Source organism: Fukomys damarensis, unplaced genomic scaffold (genome assembly GCF_012274545.1).
Source record: "Fukomys damarensis isolate Sample0158 unplaced genomic scaffold, DMR_v1.0_HiC HiC_scaffold_3, whole genome shotgun sequence".
Lineage (NCBI taxonomy): Eukaryota > Metazoa > Chordata > Mammalia > Rodentia > Bathyergidae > Fukomys > Fukomys damarensis.
The window spans coordinates 15,957,010-15,967,052 of record NW_022900915.1 but is presented as its reverse complement, the minus strand read 5'-3'; the positions used below and the strand labels follow the sequence as shown (position 1 = coordinate 15,967,052).

The 10,043-nt window shown below is 49.6% G+C and overlaps 2 protein-coding genes and 1 long non-coding RNA gene across 20 annotated transcripts in view; 2 read left to right on the top strand and 1 right to left on the bottom strand.

The window, feature by feature from the left end:
- The window catches only part of LOC104855158 (protocadherin gamma-C4), a 171,487-nt gene extending 170,462 nt beyond the window's left edge, over positions 1–1,025 (top strand). For all 18 annotated transcript variants that reach the window (XM_019206024.2, XM_019206018.2, XM_019206029.1 and 15 more), the window contains one exon: positions 532–1,025. In XM_019206024.2, coding sequence (XP_019061569.1) covers positions 532–758 — 227 coding nt within the window. In that variant the 3' untranslated portion in view covers positions 759–1,025. The remainder of the gene's footprint in view (positions 1–531) is intronic.
- A 1,729-nt stretch (positions 1,026–2,754) lies between these two features.
- Positions 2,755–10,043, top strand: part of LOC104855085 — a 14,789-nt gene continuing 7,500 nt past the window's right edge. Inside the window, exons 1-2 of the long non-coding RNA XR_778302.2 lie at positions 2,755–2,857; positions 8,131–8,289. This is a non-coding gene — a long non-coding RNA (uncharacterized LOC104855085). The remainder of the gene's footprint in view (positions 2,858–8,130; positions 8,290–10,043) is intronic.
- The window catches only part of Diaph1 (diaphanous related formin 1), a 70,418-nt gene continuing 64,899 nt past the window's right edge, over positions 4,525–10,043 (bottom strand). The window contains exon 27 of the mRNA XM_010613867.2: positions 4,525–6,426. Within this exon, the coding sequence (XP_010612169.1) occupies positions 6,272–6,426 (155 nt within the window). The 3' untranslated portion in view covers positions 4,525–6,271. The remainder of the gene's footprint in view (positions 6,427–10,043) is intronic.

Here is a 10,043-nt window from a genome sequence, read left to right as displayed (position 1 = left end):
AAAAAAAAAAAAAAAAAAAAAAAAAGTGACCATACATGTGAAACCTCTAGCAAAGTACTTGGCTGAGAGTAGGCAGTCAAATGCTACCAAAAATGGATGCTTGGAAGAGTATCCAACTCCCCATTCAACCTCAGTAGCAGAACTACTGAATTACTACTCTGTGCCAGGCACTGGTTGAAGAAGGAAAGGATTTGGGAGCCAGAGTCTCAGCTTTTAGAAGTACTAGCTAGCATGTTTTCAGCACTTACAACGCACCATGCCCCATTTTAAGTATTTTTCATATAGGTTCTTGTTTCACTTCCGCTTGAACCAGAGGTGGTGGGTACTGTCACTCCTGTTTTCGTAGGTGTGAAAAAGAGAGCCAGGATTCAAACCTAGGCTTTCTCATTCTTGACTTCCACCTTCAACTCCTTGCAGACAGACACTCTCCAGGTGATCTCTGTATTCCCAGTGCTCCACAGACATTCATTAACTGCTTGTGGTATCAGAGTCATGGCCTTCAGTGATGATCTGATCTTCCTGTTTCTGCAGAAGCTGCTGATGGGAGCTCCACCCTGGGAGGAGGAGCTGGCACCATGGGCCTGAGCGCCCGCTATGGACCCCAGTTCACCCTGCAGCATGTGCCTGACTACCGCCAGAATGTGTACATCCCCGGCAGCAATGCCACACTGACCAACGCAGCTGGCAAGCGGGATGGCAAAGCTCCAGCAGGTGGCAATGGCAACAAGAAGAAGTCTGGGAAGAAGGAAAAGAAGTAATGTGGAGGCTGGGCCTAGAGCCACAGAGCAGCCTCTCTCCCCAACCAGCTTCTCCTTCCCTGTACCCGGGCCTCAGATTCCAGGGCTCACCCCTAGGATTCTGGTAGGGGCCAAGGCCATGCTCCCCTTGAGAAACAGAAACAAGTGCCCAGTCAACACCCCCCCTCTCTGCCCTCAGGGGGTTGAATATGCAAAGGGAGTTCTGCTGGGAACTCCCATCCAATCAATTGCTGTACCCAAGTGGGTAGTGGGGTTAGTGTAGACTCCAAGAACCATTTGTCACACCCCCTTTAGTTACAGCTAAACTCCTTCATCTTCCAAATCAATCAGGCACATCCATCCCCTAGCTCCCTGCGCCCCTGCCCCACCCCACTCCTTCAAAGTTCCCCTCTTGAGTAAGGTAGTTGGGGTGTTGAGGTACCAGTTGACCTAAAAAGGCTCATAGTTCTGAAGAGTTGGAAGGGCATCATGACCACTTGGCCTCCCCTTCATTTCTCAATCTTCCCCCAAAGCATGCTTTGGTGCCAATCCTTTCACCCCCTTCTAGAGCCTGTGACCAGTGCTCAAGTTTGGGAGACATGGTCACTGTCCATCCCCATGGTACTGATGCTTGCTGGATTTGGGAAGGGCATTTTGCTACCAAGCCCTTCCTAACGCCCTGGGGACCAATATTTTGTTTTGTTTTTCATTGTTTGATGTTCCCACTGCATGCTGTGACTTCTCTACCCCTCCTCAAACAAGAAACTCCATTGCATGTTCTGAGGTGGTAGGGGGTGGTAAAATACAGAAGGGAAGTGTGTGTGTGTGTGTGTGTGTGTGTGTGCGTGCTCGCATGTGTGTGTATGGATGGGAGAGGATGGACAAATCTTGGCCCATCAGTCAGTTAACAGAGTCTTGCAGGAACCGCTGTATGTCCCCAGGGTGCTGGCCAGATCCTCAGATTCCAGCCACAAACCAAACAGTAGGTTGGACCTTCACCACACACATACATATAGGCTTCAGTCTAGGCAGCCAGCTTTGGGTTGAGCGACCAGGACCAATGGGTTTAAAACTGGCATTTCAGTCCAAGGAAGCTCTGAGTGGGGGTTTAGGAGCAGGCCCCCTAGAGAGGTCAGAAGGGCTGCCCTCTGTCTATGCTGGGCACTCCAGAGGTACCACAGGTAGAAGGATTCGAGGAGCCCCAGCAGCAAAGGAGGCCCAGCTAGGCCATTCTTGGTCCTTGGGTTGGGAGGCAAGGAGCTACAGCAGGACTCAAGTGGACGGAAAGTCTCAGCCCATGATGGGACTTCTCCACAGAGTCCCTGCTTTTCTCAAGCCTCGCCCTTTGCCAGGTGCCATTTCTTCTCCGTGAAGGCCACTGCCCAGGCCCCTAATCCGCCCCCTAGTGGCCAGAGCCTGGTTAAAGTCCCCCAGTGCCTCCTTGTGCATAGACCTTCCTCTGTCCACCCCTTCTGATCCTGCGGTCGTTTCTCCAGCGGGGTTGCAGAAGAACCCCACCCCAGCCCTTCCAGTAGTATAGAGCCCCTCCCTTGGCTGGTGTAGAATAGCCAATAGTGTAGTGCGGTGTGCTTTTACGTGATGGCGAGTGGGCAGCGGGGACGGGCTGGGCGCAGCCGTCTGTCCTTGAATCTGCTGCCTGCGGCGGCCCGTGCTGTTTTGTGTTGTGTCCACACGCTGCGGCGACCCCCTCCCCAATACTGACCCCTTCTATAAGCGCTTCTCTTCGCATAGTCACGTAGCTCCCACCCACCCCCTTCCTGTATCTCACGCAAGTTTTATACTCTAATATTTATATAGCTTTTTTTCTTCGAAAAAATAAAAAGGTTTCTTCTGAAAGGTTGAACGTTTCTGTTTAAGAGCTGGAGCTTCTGATATGTGTGAATGAAACGCGCTGAGCGGTGTATTCTGGAACCGTGGAACTGGGCAGCTGTTGTTTGCGTCTTGGTTTTGTGTCATTGAGCATCTACATCTGTTTCGTGTGTGTGTGTGTGTGTGTGTGTGTGTGTGTGTGTGTGCGCGCGCGCGCGCGCGTGTGTGCTGCCGTTCAAGTCTATGACTGTCCAATATGGCTGTGCATGTTGCAACACCGTTGTGCCTCTGTAAGTGTGCGATGGGCTGTAACTGTGCTTGTGGATCTGTGGTGTGTGATCGGCTCGCGGGCCTGTCGTGGGGGTGGGGAGTTTGTGGCGTATCCGTGTGTAATTGGGCGCGCGGTTGTGTGCCTGCTGCTACCCCGTTAGATCCTAAGCGCCAGTCTCCAGGCAGAAGAGGAGACCGGGGCAAGCAGCATCAGGAGGGTGCGGGGAGGATGCCGAGACGGTCCCCAAGTTCCCGCCCTTCCCCGCTAAACTCGCCCAGGTGGGGGCTTCGCCGCGAGAGTGTGCTCTTTCCTCCTCTACCCACTCAGGCTGCTTAGAGGTTTTGAGAACGCTGCGGAAGTGGGAGGGAAAGCGGCAGGGAGATTCTCGGAAGGCAGAGCGGGTAGCCTGGGTCTCACTTTCTCCATCTGGAACTTGCTTTCTTGCTACCTCTTCACAGCAAAAGCCTAACAAATTGGAGGGCTCATCGCTTTCTGGAAGGGTGGCCAAGGGGACCGAAAGAGTGAGCCATAAATAAGACGGCCCGCAGATCCAGCTCGCCCTCCCTCCTTCCTCCCTCGGCTTCTCCTTTCCCTCCAGCTCTCCCATCTCCCCGCCCCCTACGCCCGCTTCCCCACACCCCAGCGCCGCAAACTCTGAGGTGGCTCCACCAAAGCAGCCACTGCAAGGAGGGGGAGGAGACGGCGGCACAAGGACTGAAACAGACCCACTGGGTTATCAGACGGGCCAGCAAGTGCAAGCCCAGGGGAGCGAGGAGGAGGTCTTGGGACTTCCTCGGCGGGTTCTCCGAGGCAGGTCACCCATTCTGCTGCCTCCTATAGCCTGCTGTCATGGAAACCAAACCTTCCAGTGAGGCATCAGGGGGCGACTTTCTCGTGTGGGAGGGTGGTGTGCACGCTTAGAGACGGGAGCAGGGCTGGTTCTATTCCAGGCGCTGCAGCAGACGGCAGGGCAGGGCGCGTGAGCAGCTGTGGTTGGTCCCCTAATTGGTACGTGGGCCTGTGAAGCAGAGCCAGAAACGCGTGGCTCCTCAGGGAGGAAAGGAGGCGGGCAGCCCACCCCACACCTCCGGCTGCAGGGGAGGCAGCTGCCCAGGTCTTGGGCTATTTAAAAAGCGTTTGTGCTTAGTTCCACACGCTGTCCACCCTGGGCCGGCTCATTGCTTGCAGGTTTCTTTGTGCCTGTCACAAAGGGCCTAGGCAGTCAGGACTCAGAGGAAAGTCATCTGACTTCTGCTGGCAAAGTTCAGGTTCCGGCCACTAAAAGAGCCAGAGGTGTGAATGGGAAAATGGGAGTCAGATGCTTCCATCAGCGAAACAGGCACAGGTACTGGCTGGAAAACCGCAGGATGTTTCTGGGCATAGCCAAGTGGGGAGTAAAGTGTGAGCTAAGAAAAGGACTCTGAGCCAGGAAGCAGTGACGTGCGTGGAAGGGACAGGGACCTGAAATGGAATCTTGCTTCTTCATGGAAGGAAGTGAGCCGCTTTGAGGGGGGCTCTAGCCTGGCAGAAGCCACCATGGATTGATGGATCTACCCCTGTGTCTGACACCTTTAGCTTTGTGACAGGTTTATCAGGCCAGCCAGAGGTGCAACACAGAAGAGGAGAGGACTCTTGCCTAGAGTGAAAAGAAACTAGCACAAAACTTCACAAAGGAAGGGAAGGAGATGCTGTTCAATGTTTTATTAACAGTTGGAAACCCACCGAACTATAGGTGATGACATCCCAGGAGCCCAAGAGGTGAGGGAAGTAGGTTTGAATTTTGTCCCCCAACCCCATTTTTTTTTAAATTAAATGCATCTTAGCAAAAGTACATTAAAAAAGAAAGGGTCAAAGCCCTAGATGTCAGCGAGCAAGAGGAAGGAGGTGACCCGAGAGAGCAATGGAGCTCCTGCACCAGTCTTCCTGGGAATAGTGCAGAGGAGCTGCCTTTGCCCCTTCAGACACAAGTTCTAGCGACTGGAACCTTCCTTCCTGGTCACAAGGCCCCCTTGTTCTAACAAGTGTACCTCTGGGCCAGTCCTCAACAATGCCATTCTCTCCTTAGCTGGAGGGGAAGCTCAAAGGGACATAGGAGGGTAAAGGTGTCACCCTAGGTCGGGAATCTGAGCTTCCTGAGGTTGGGGCCACCAAACAGTTCAGCCTGCCCACTATTCAGAACGAAGTGGGTATGGAGTATAGAGCACCTCTGGGCACTTCTCCGGATATCCAGGTTAGCATCTGCACATTTGGCTAGGTAATTTATTAAATTTATAAAACTTGTGCCTCAGAGCTCCTGCTACTCTTAGTCTTGGTCCAGCCCAACCAGAAGAGATTCCTCCTGCCCAGAACTGATGCTGGGGGAGGATTTGTCTTAGCCTCCGAGTTTGGAGGGTCTGACTATTGAGGCCAAGATCCAAGGACATGCTCAGCACTGAGGCCTATGAAGAGAATCCCAGGAGCTCTGAATCTAGTATCAAAGCCTCTTTGATTATGCACGGGGAAGGGGAAAGGAAGTTATTTTTCTTTTAAAAAAATTTTTTGTACAAAAATAGATCCATTTGCAAAACAATTTCTCAGCCAGGAGGCTCCACCTCCCATTTCCTTGGAGACAGAGGGTGAGGTGTAGCATGGTCGCACTACAGCCCATACTTCAAATGAGATGCACCAAAGCTCTGGGGAAGGCATGAGGAGGGACCCTGGCTCAGGAGCCTGGGGGTGCTGGTACTGAGGGTTCAGGGGGGCAAGGGCACAAAGCACGGCAGCACGTTGGAAAGGTGGCCCATGCTGTTGCTTGCCCATGGGCTCAAGCCTCAGCAACCAGGGCACAAATAGAGAGGTCCAGGTCCTTTTTGTTTTGGAGCACCTCCCCAGGAAGGTGGGGTAAGGTGGGATTTGCTCCCTGCTTCCTCAGAAGCAGCTCCCAATGCCACAGCATTAGTAATAAATACCAACAGCCAATAGGGGAAAAGCAGAGGTGACATCAACAAAAAAGGGCTCTAGCCCAAAGGTTCATAAGCCCCATGCTGTTCTTAGGGCCAGAGAAACCACAGAAGAAAAGCACAAAGCCAGCAAGATTGACCTAGGGAAGGCCCACTAGAAAGTCAGGCTGAAAGCAGGACAGGCCTTGTCTGAGAAAAGGCCCTCTGAGTAACAGAGGAGACAGGGTTAAGGCAGCAAACACAGACCCTGCTTTGGTAACACAATGACCAGGGCTGCCTGGGTTGGGCTCAGGCCTCTCCCACACTGCCCTTTTGGTCTCCAGGCAGCTGAAGATGTACGTGATGGTCTGAGAGCAGCAGGCCAGACAGAAAGAAAGGGTCAGGGTGACAGGAGTGGCCACTCTAGAAGAATACCCCCCAACCCATTAGGCACATGCTGCAGGGCAGGACAGTCTGGGCTCCATTTAGGAGCTGCCTTGGCCATGGGACCCAGGTTAACTTGCACGGCCAACCAACTCCTTGGCTTCCTCAAGGATTGTGGGGACTCCTTCACTGTTCTTGGATATCTTGGCAGGAGCAGCAGTTATGACATCATCCTTGATCAGGTCCGGAGGTAGCATAGATGCAAGACACCCGACCTTCCTGTTGCCTGCAAGAGAAGACATGAGATCCCATCCATGGAAGATTTAATTTCTAATCTCTTTCAAATTCTGCAACAGACATTCGGCCACAAGCCATGCAAGTATGGCTGTCTTTTCAGCTTCACAAAGGCCCTTATTTTGAAGGAAAAGGGCAGAGGTCCAATATGCAGGATATACTTTTGGATGGTGAAGAATATAAGAGCATAGTATAAGAGGAGAGCAAGCCTTACCCTTGCTCCTTGGGACAACAAGGTTTAAATATGGTTAGATAGAACTGGGTTTACGTGTTGGCTGTGTCACACTTAATCCCTTTTCCCATTGTAGGGTTGATGGAATTAAAAAGGTAAAAGCCTAGTATACAGTATAATTTTTCTTTTCTTGGTAGTCCTCAGAAAGCTCCTAGGCCAGCGGTGGTGACCTATGGCAGGTCTGCTACAGCGGGCTGTCTATCACTGAAAGCAAGGTTCACCATCACTGTTCTAGGCCAAAAGCACATTTTATTCTGCCCCAAGAGGGCTATTTCTAGCAGAAGGGGGCCTTTGGCAGGTTGCTCAGGGGTACTGCAAAGAGAAGCAGCAGCCACTAACCGGCATCATGCACAAAGACTCTTATGTGATCCTCCAACAACCAATACCACATGCCTGGCTCTTTCCCACCTCTACCGCGGTCCTAAAAGATGTGTTTAAGTTTATATGTGTGGGTCCGAGAAGGCAGAGCTGGTGGGAACCCTATAAAAACCCCTGGCTAATGGCGTGTGCAATTCTAGTTGTCATCCCACCGAAAGAACCATCAATTGATCCATGTGTTTCTGTTCAACTGACAGGATGTCTCCCAACACTTTCACATTCATTTATGGAATCCACACTTATGACCCGTTTCACACACCGTGCCTCTCTTAGGATGTCTGCTCTGCTCATGCCTTTCTAGAAGCAGCACAGACTCTGCATGTACACAAGAGCTGTCTGGGGGGAAAAGGCCAGATACAAAAGGAAATATATGTTACAACTCCCTTTCTGTAAAATGTCCAGCAGACAGTGGATTAGTGGTTTGCCAGGAGCTGAAGGGGAGAATCAGAAGTGACTGCAACCTTGAAGGGATGATAAACATTTGAGTGACTATGTTTACCCTGATTTGAACATTATACCAATATGGGTTCATGTATCAGGACATCAAAGTACCTCATAAATAATTTTTATATATGAGTTTTAAAAAAGGACTGCTAATGGGGATAGTTTCTTTTAGAGATGATGAAAGTGTTCTAGAAGTAGAAAGTAGTGACAGCTGTACAATCTTGTAAGTATACTAAAATCAATGAATTGTATACTGTACTTTAAAATAAAACTTCCTGGGGACCCAGAAAAGCTTTGGTGGAAAAAGCAGTGCCTACGCCTTAAAGCAGCAGGAGCAGACAAAATGGTCTAATGCTCCTTAAAAGAGGACTACAGGACTGGGACAGCTGTAGACATGAGTCCAGAGAAGCCAATGAACAAAGCACGCCCGCCCCCCACCAGCAAAAAGCTTTAGCTAGGAAGAAGCCAGCGGATTCCACAAGCCCAAGTCTTCACCAGGGCTTGTCAGTCTCACTGCAGTCATGGCCCAGAGCCACCGTTTTCACGTCCAGTGGCTACCCATAGGTCAAACGGAGAGCACGCAGCATGCCCACAGGTTACCAACTTATGGGTCTCCTCCTCCTCCTCGTCCTCTGCCCACAGGCACAAAGTATTGTCTACCAAGATGAGAAAGAATAGTAAAGACGCTGACGGACACCCACAGGGCTTACTGGGATCAGAGGTGTGTGACCTAGACTTTGGGGACCTCACCAAGCCACTCACTGGATTAAGAACACAGACTACTGCCTCAGAAGCTGACAGGTGAGGAAAAGGAGTGCAGCTGAGTGTGACTCATGTTCTACAGGTGTATGCTTCTACCTTCCTTCTTAAGTCTCTTCCTACCAGCAAACCCTTCCTTGAACCTGCTTAGTTTTCAGTTTTCCGAAGTACTGGCTTCTCCAAGACCACAACTGTCAAGTCCAGAAAGGCAGAGAGGTCTGCTTTTTGTTTTTTTTGATGGTGTTGGGAACTGAACCCAGGGCCCTACATATGTGAAGCAAGTGCTATACTGCTGAGCTACATTCATGGCCATCAATGCCATTTTGTTGCTTCTTCTAAATTATCAAGCAGTTGGAAAAATACTGCAATCATCTTTGTGTCTGACTCCAATGTACGTCTAGTATATGTGTTGAAATACGTGACTTCTGGCTCCAGACCTCGGGAAAAGAACATGGGCCTTTGGGGACACCTCTCCTGGCCACACAGAAGTCATGAGTTCTACTGTGGCAAGTCTTAAGATGCTTCTTTCCTTGGATTCTTTTTCTAAGCCAAGAAGATATCTGTCATATCTAATTCAGCAGGGTTTTAGGATTTTTCTAGACTCAAGAAGCTTCTGATGTATTACAGATTTCATAAGAACCAGAAGCAGAAGGCAGGTAAGCAGAAATTTCCTCTTCTAGTTTAGAAAGGTGAGGGATGGGAAAGCTCATCTGAAGTGGCAATATGACCCATAATACTCAGGCAGCTCAGCTCCCATTGTGTGTACTGCCATTGTTATGGTGAAGTGGCTTTAACAGTCAAGAAAAACTGACCTCCCCCCTTCCCTGAACTTGAGCACTTGCTAAGACTAGTAGAAAGTAATCACAGAAACAGTGTTCTGACTGGATGGAGACTATGGGCTTATCTCATAAGAGGATGGTCCCACACTGTGGAGGAAAGGAACCATCTGAGATATTGTTCAAAGCTCTCTGAGGCCAGGTTCCCAGAAATAGTGAGTAGGCTAGGACAAAAAGATCAGCAAAATCAACCACACAGCCATTGAAGTATATAGTTAAATTACATAGAAAAAGGTTAATGATTTGGGGGGTTTCACAAAAGACAGGCCAGGAATTACTACTAAAGAGGAAATGCTCTTGTTAATAAGCTTCCTTAGGGAAGAGGAAACTAGGACAGATGGGGCAATCATTACCATCCTAAATAACTCATTATTATCTAAAGCTCTCCTAATTATACCTTCTGTCCTATTTTTACGAGAGAGGACAAATAGTGGTACAGGAATACATTTATCAACCCTTGTAAGACAGGTGATCATTGGAAAATGTTCCTGAAGAAACTTCATCATGTCCAAGGCTGTCCTTGCTAGACCATATGAAAGAACATTTCTGGGCCCTTCAGAGGGACCACTCATCTTGTGTTTAATTATGCAGGATCAGTGGAAACAGCCCTGCCCTTGGGTTCACAAAAGTGGGCTATAATTTTGAATCTATTATTAGTCAGTTATGTAGACCCATCAAGACTGTACCTGGGTCTTAATTCCTTTCATCTTTTAGCAGGCTAGAAACTATTCATGAGGAGTTGTTAGAGTCTTCCCAACACTACTTTATTAGTATACCCAGAGCTTACAGAAAAGTTCGAAGTAATAAAGAAAGGGAAACTGGGATTAGTAGCACACCTATAATTCCAGCACTTGGGAGGCTGAGGCAGGAGGATTACTGTGAGTTCAAGGCCAGCCTGGGCTACATAGTGAGTTTAAGGCAAAGCTAAACTACATAGTGAGACCATATTAAAAAAAAAAA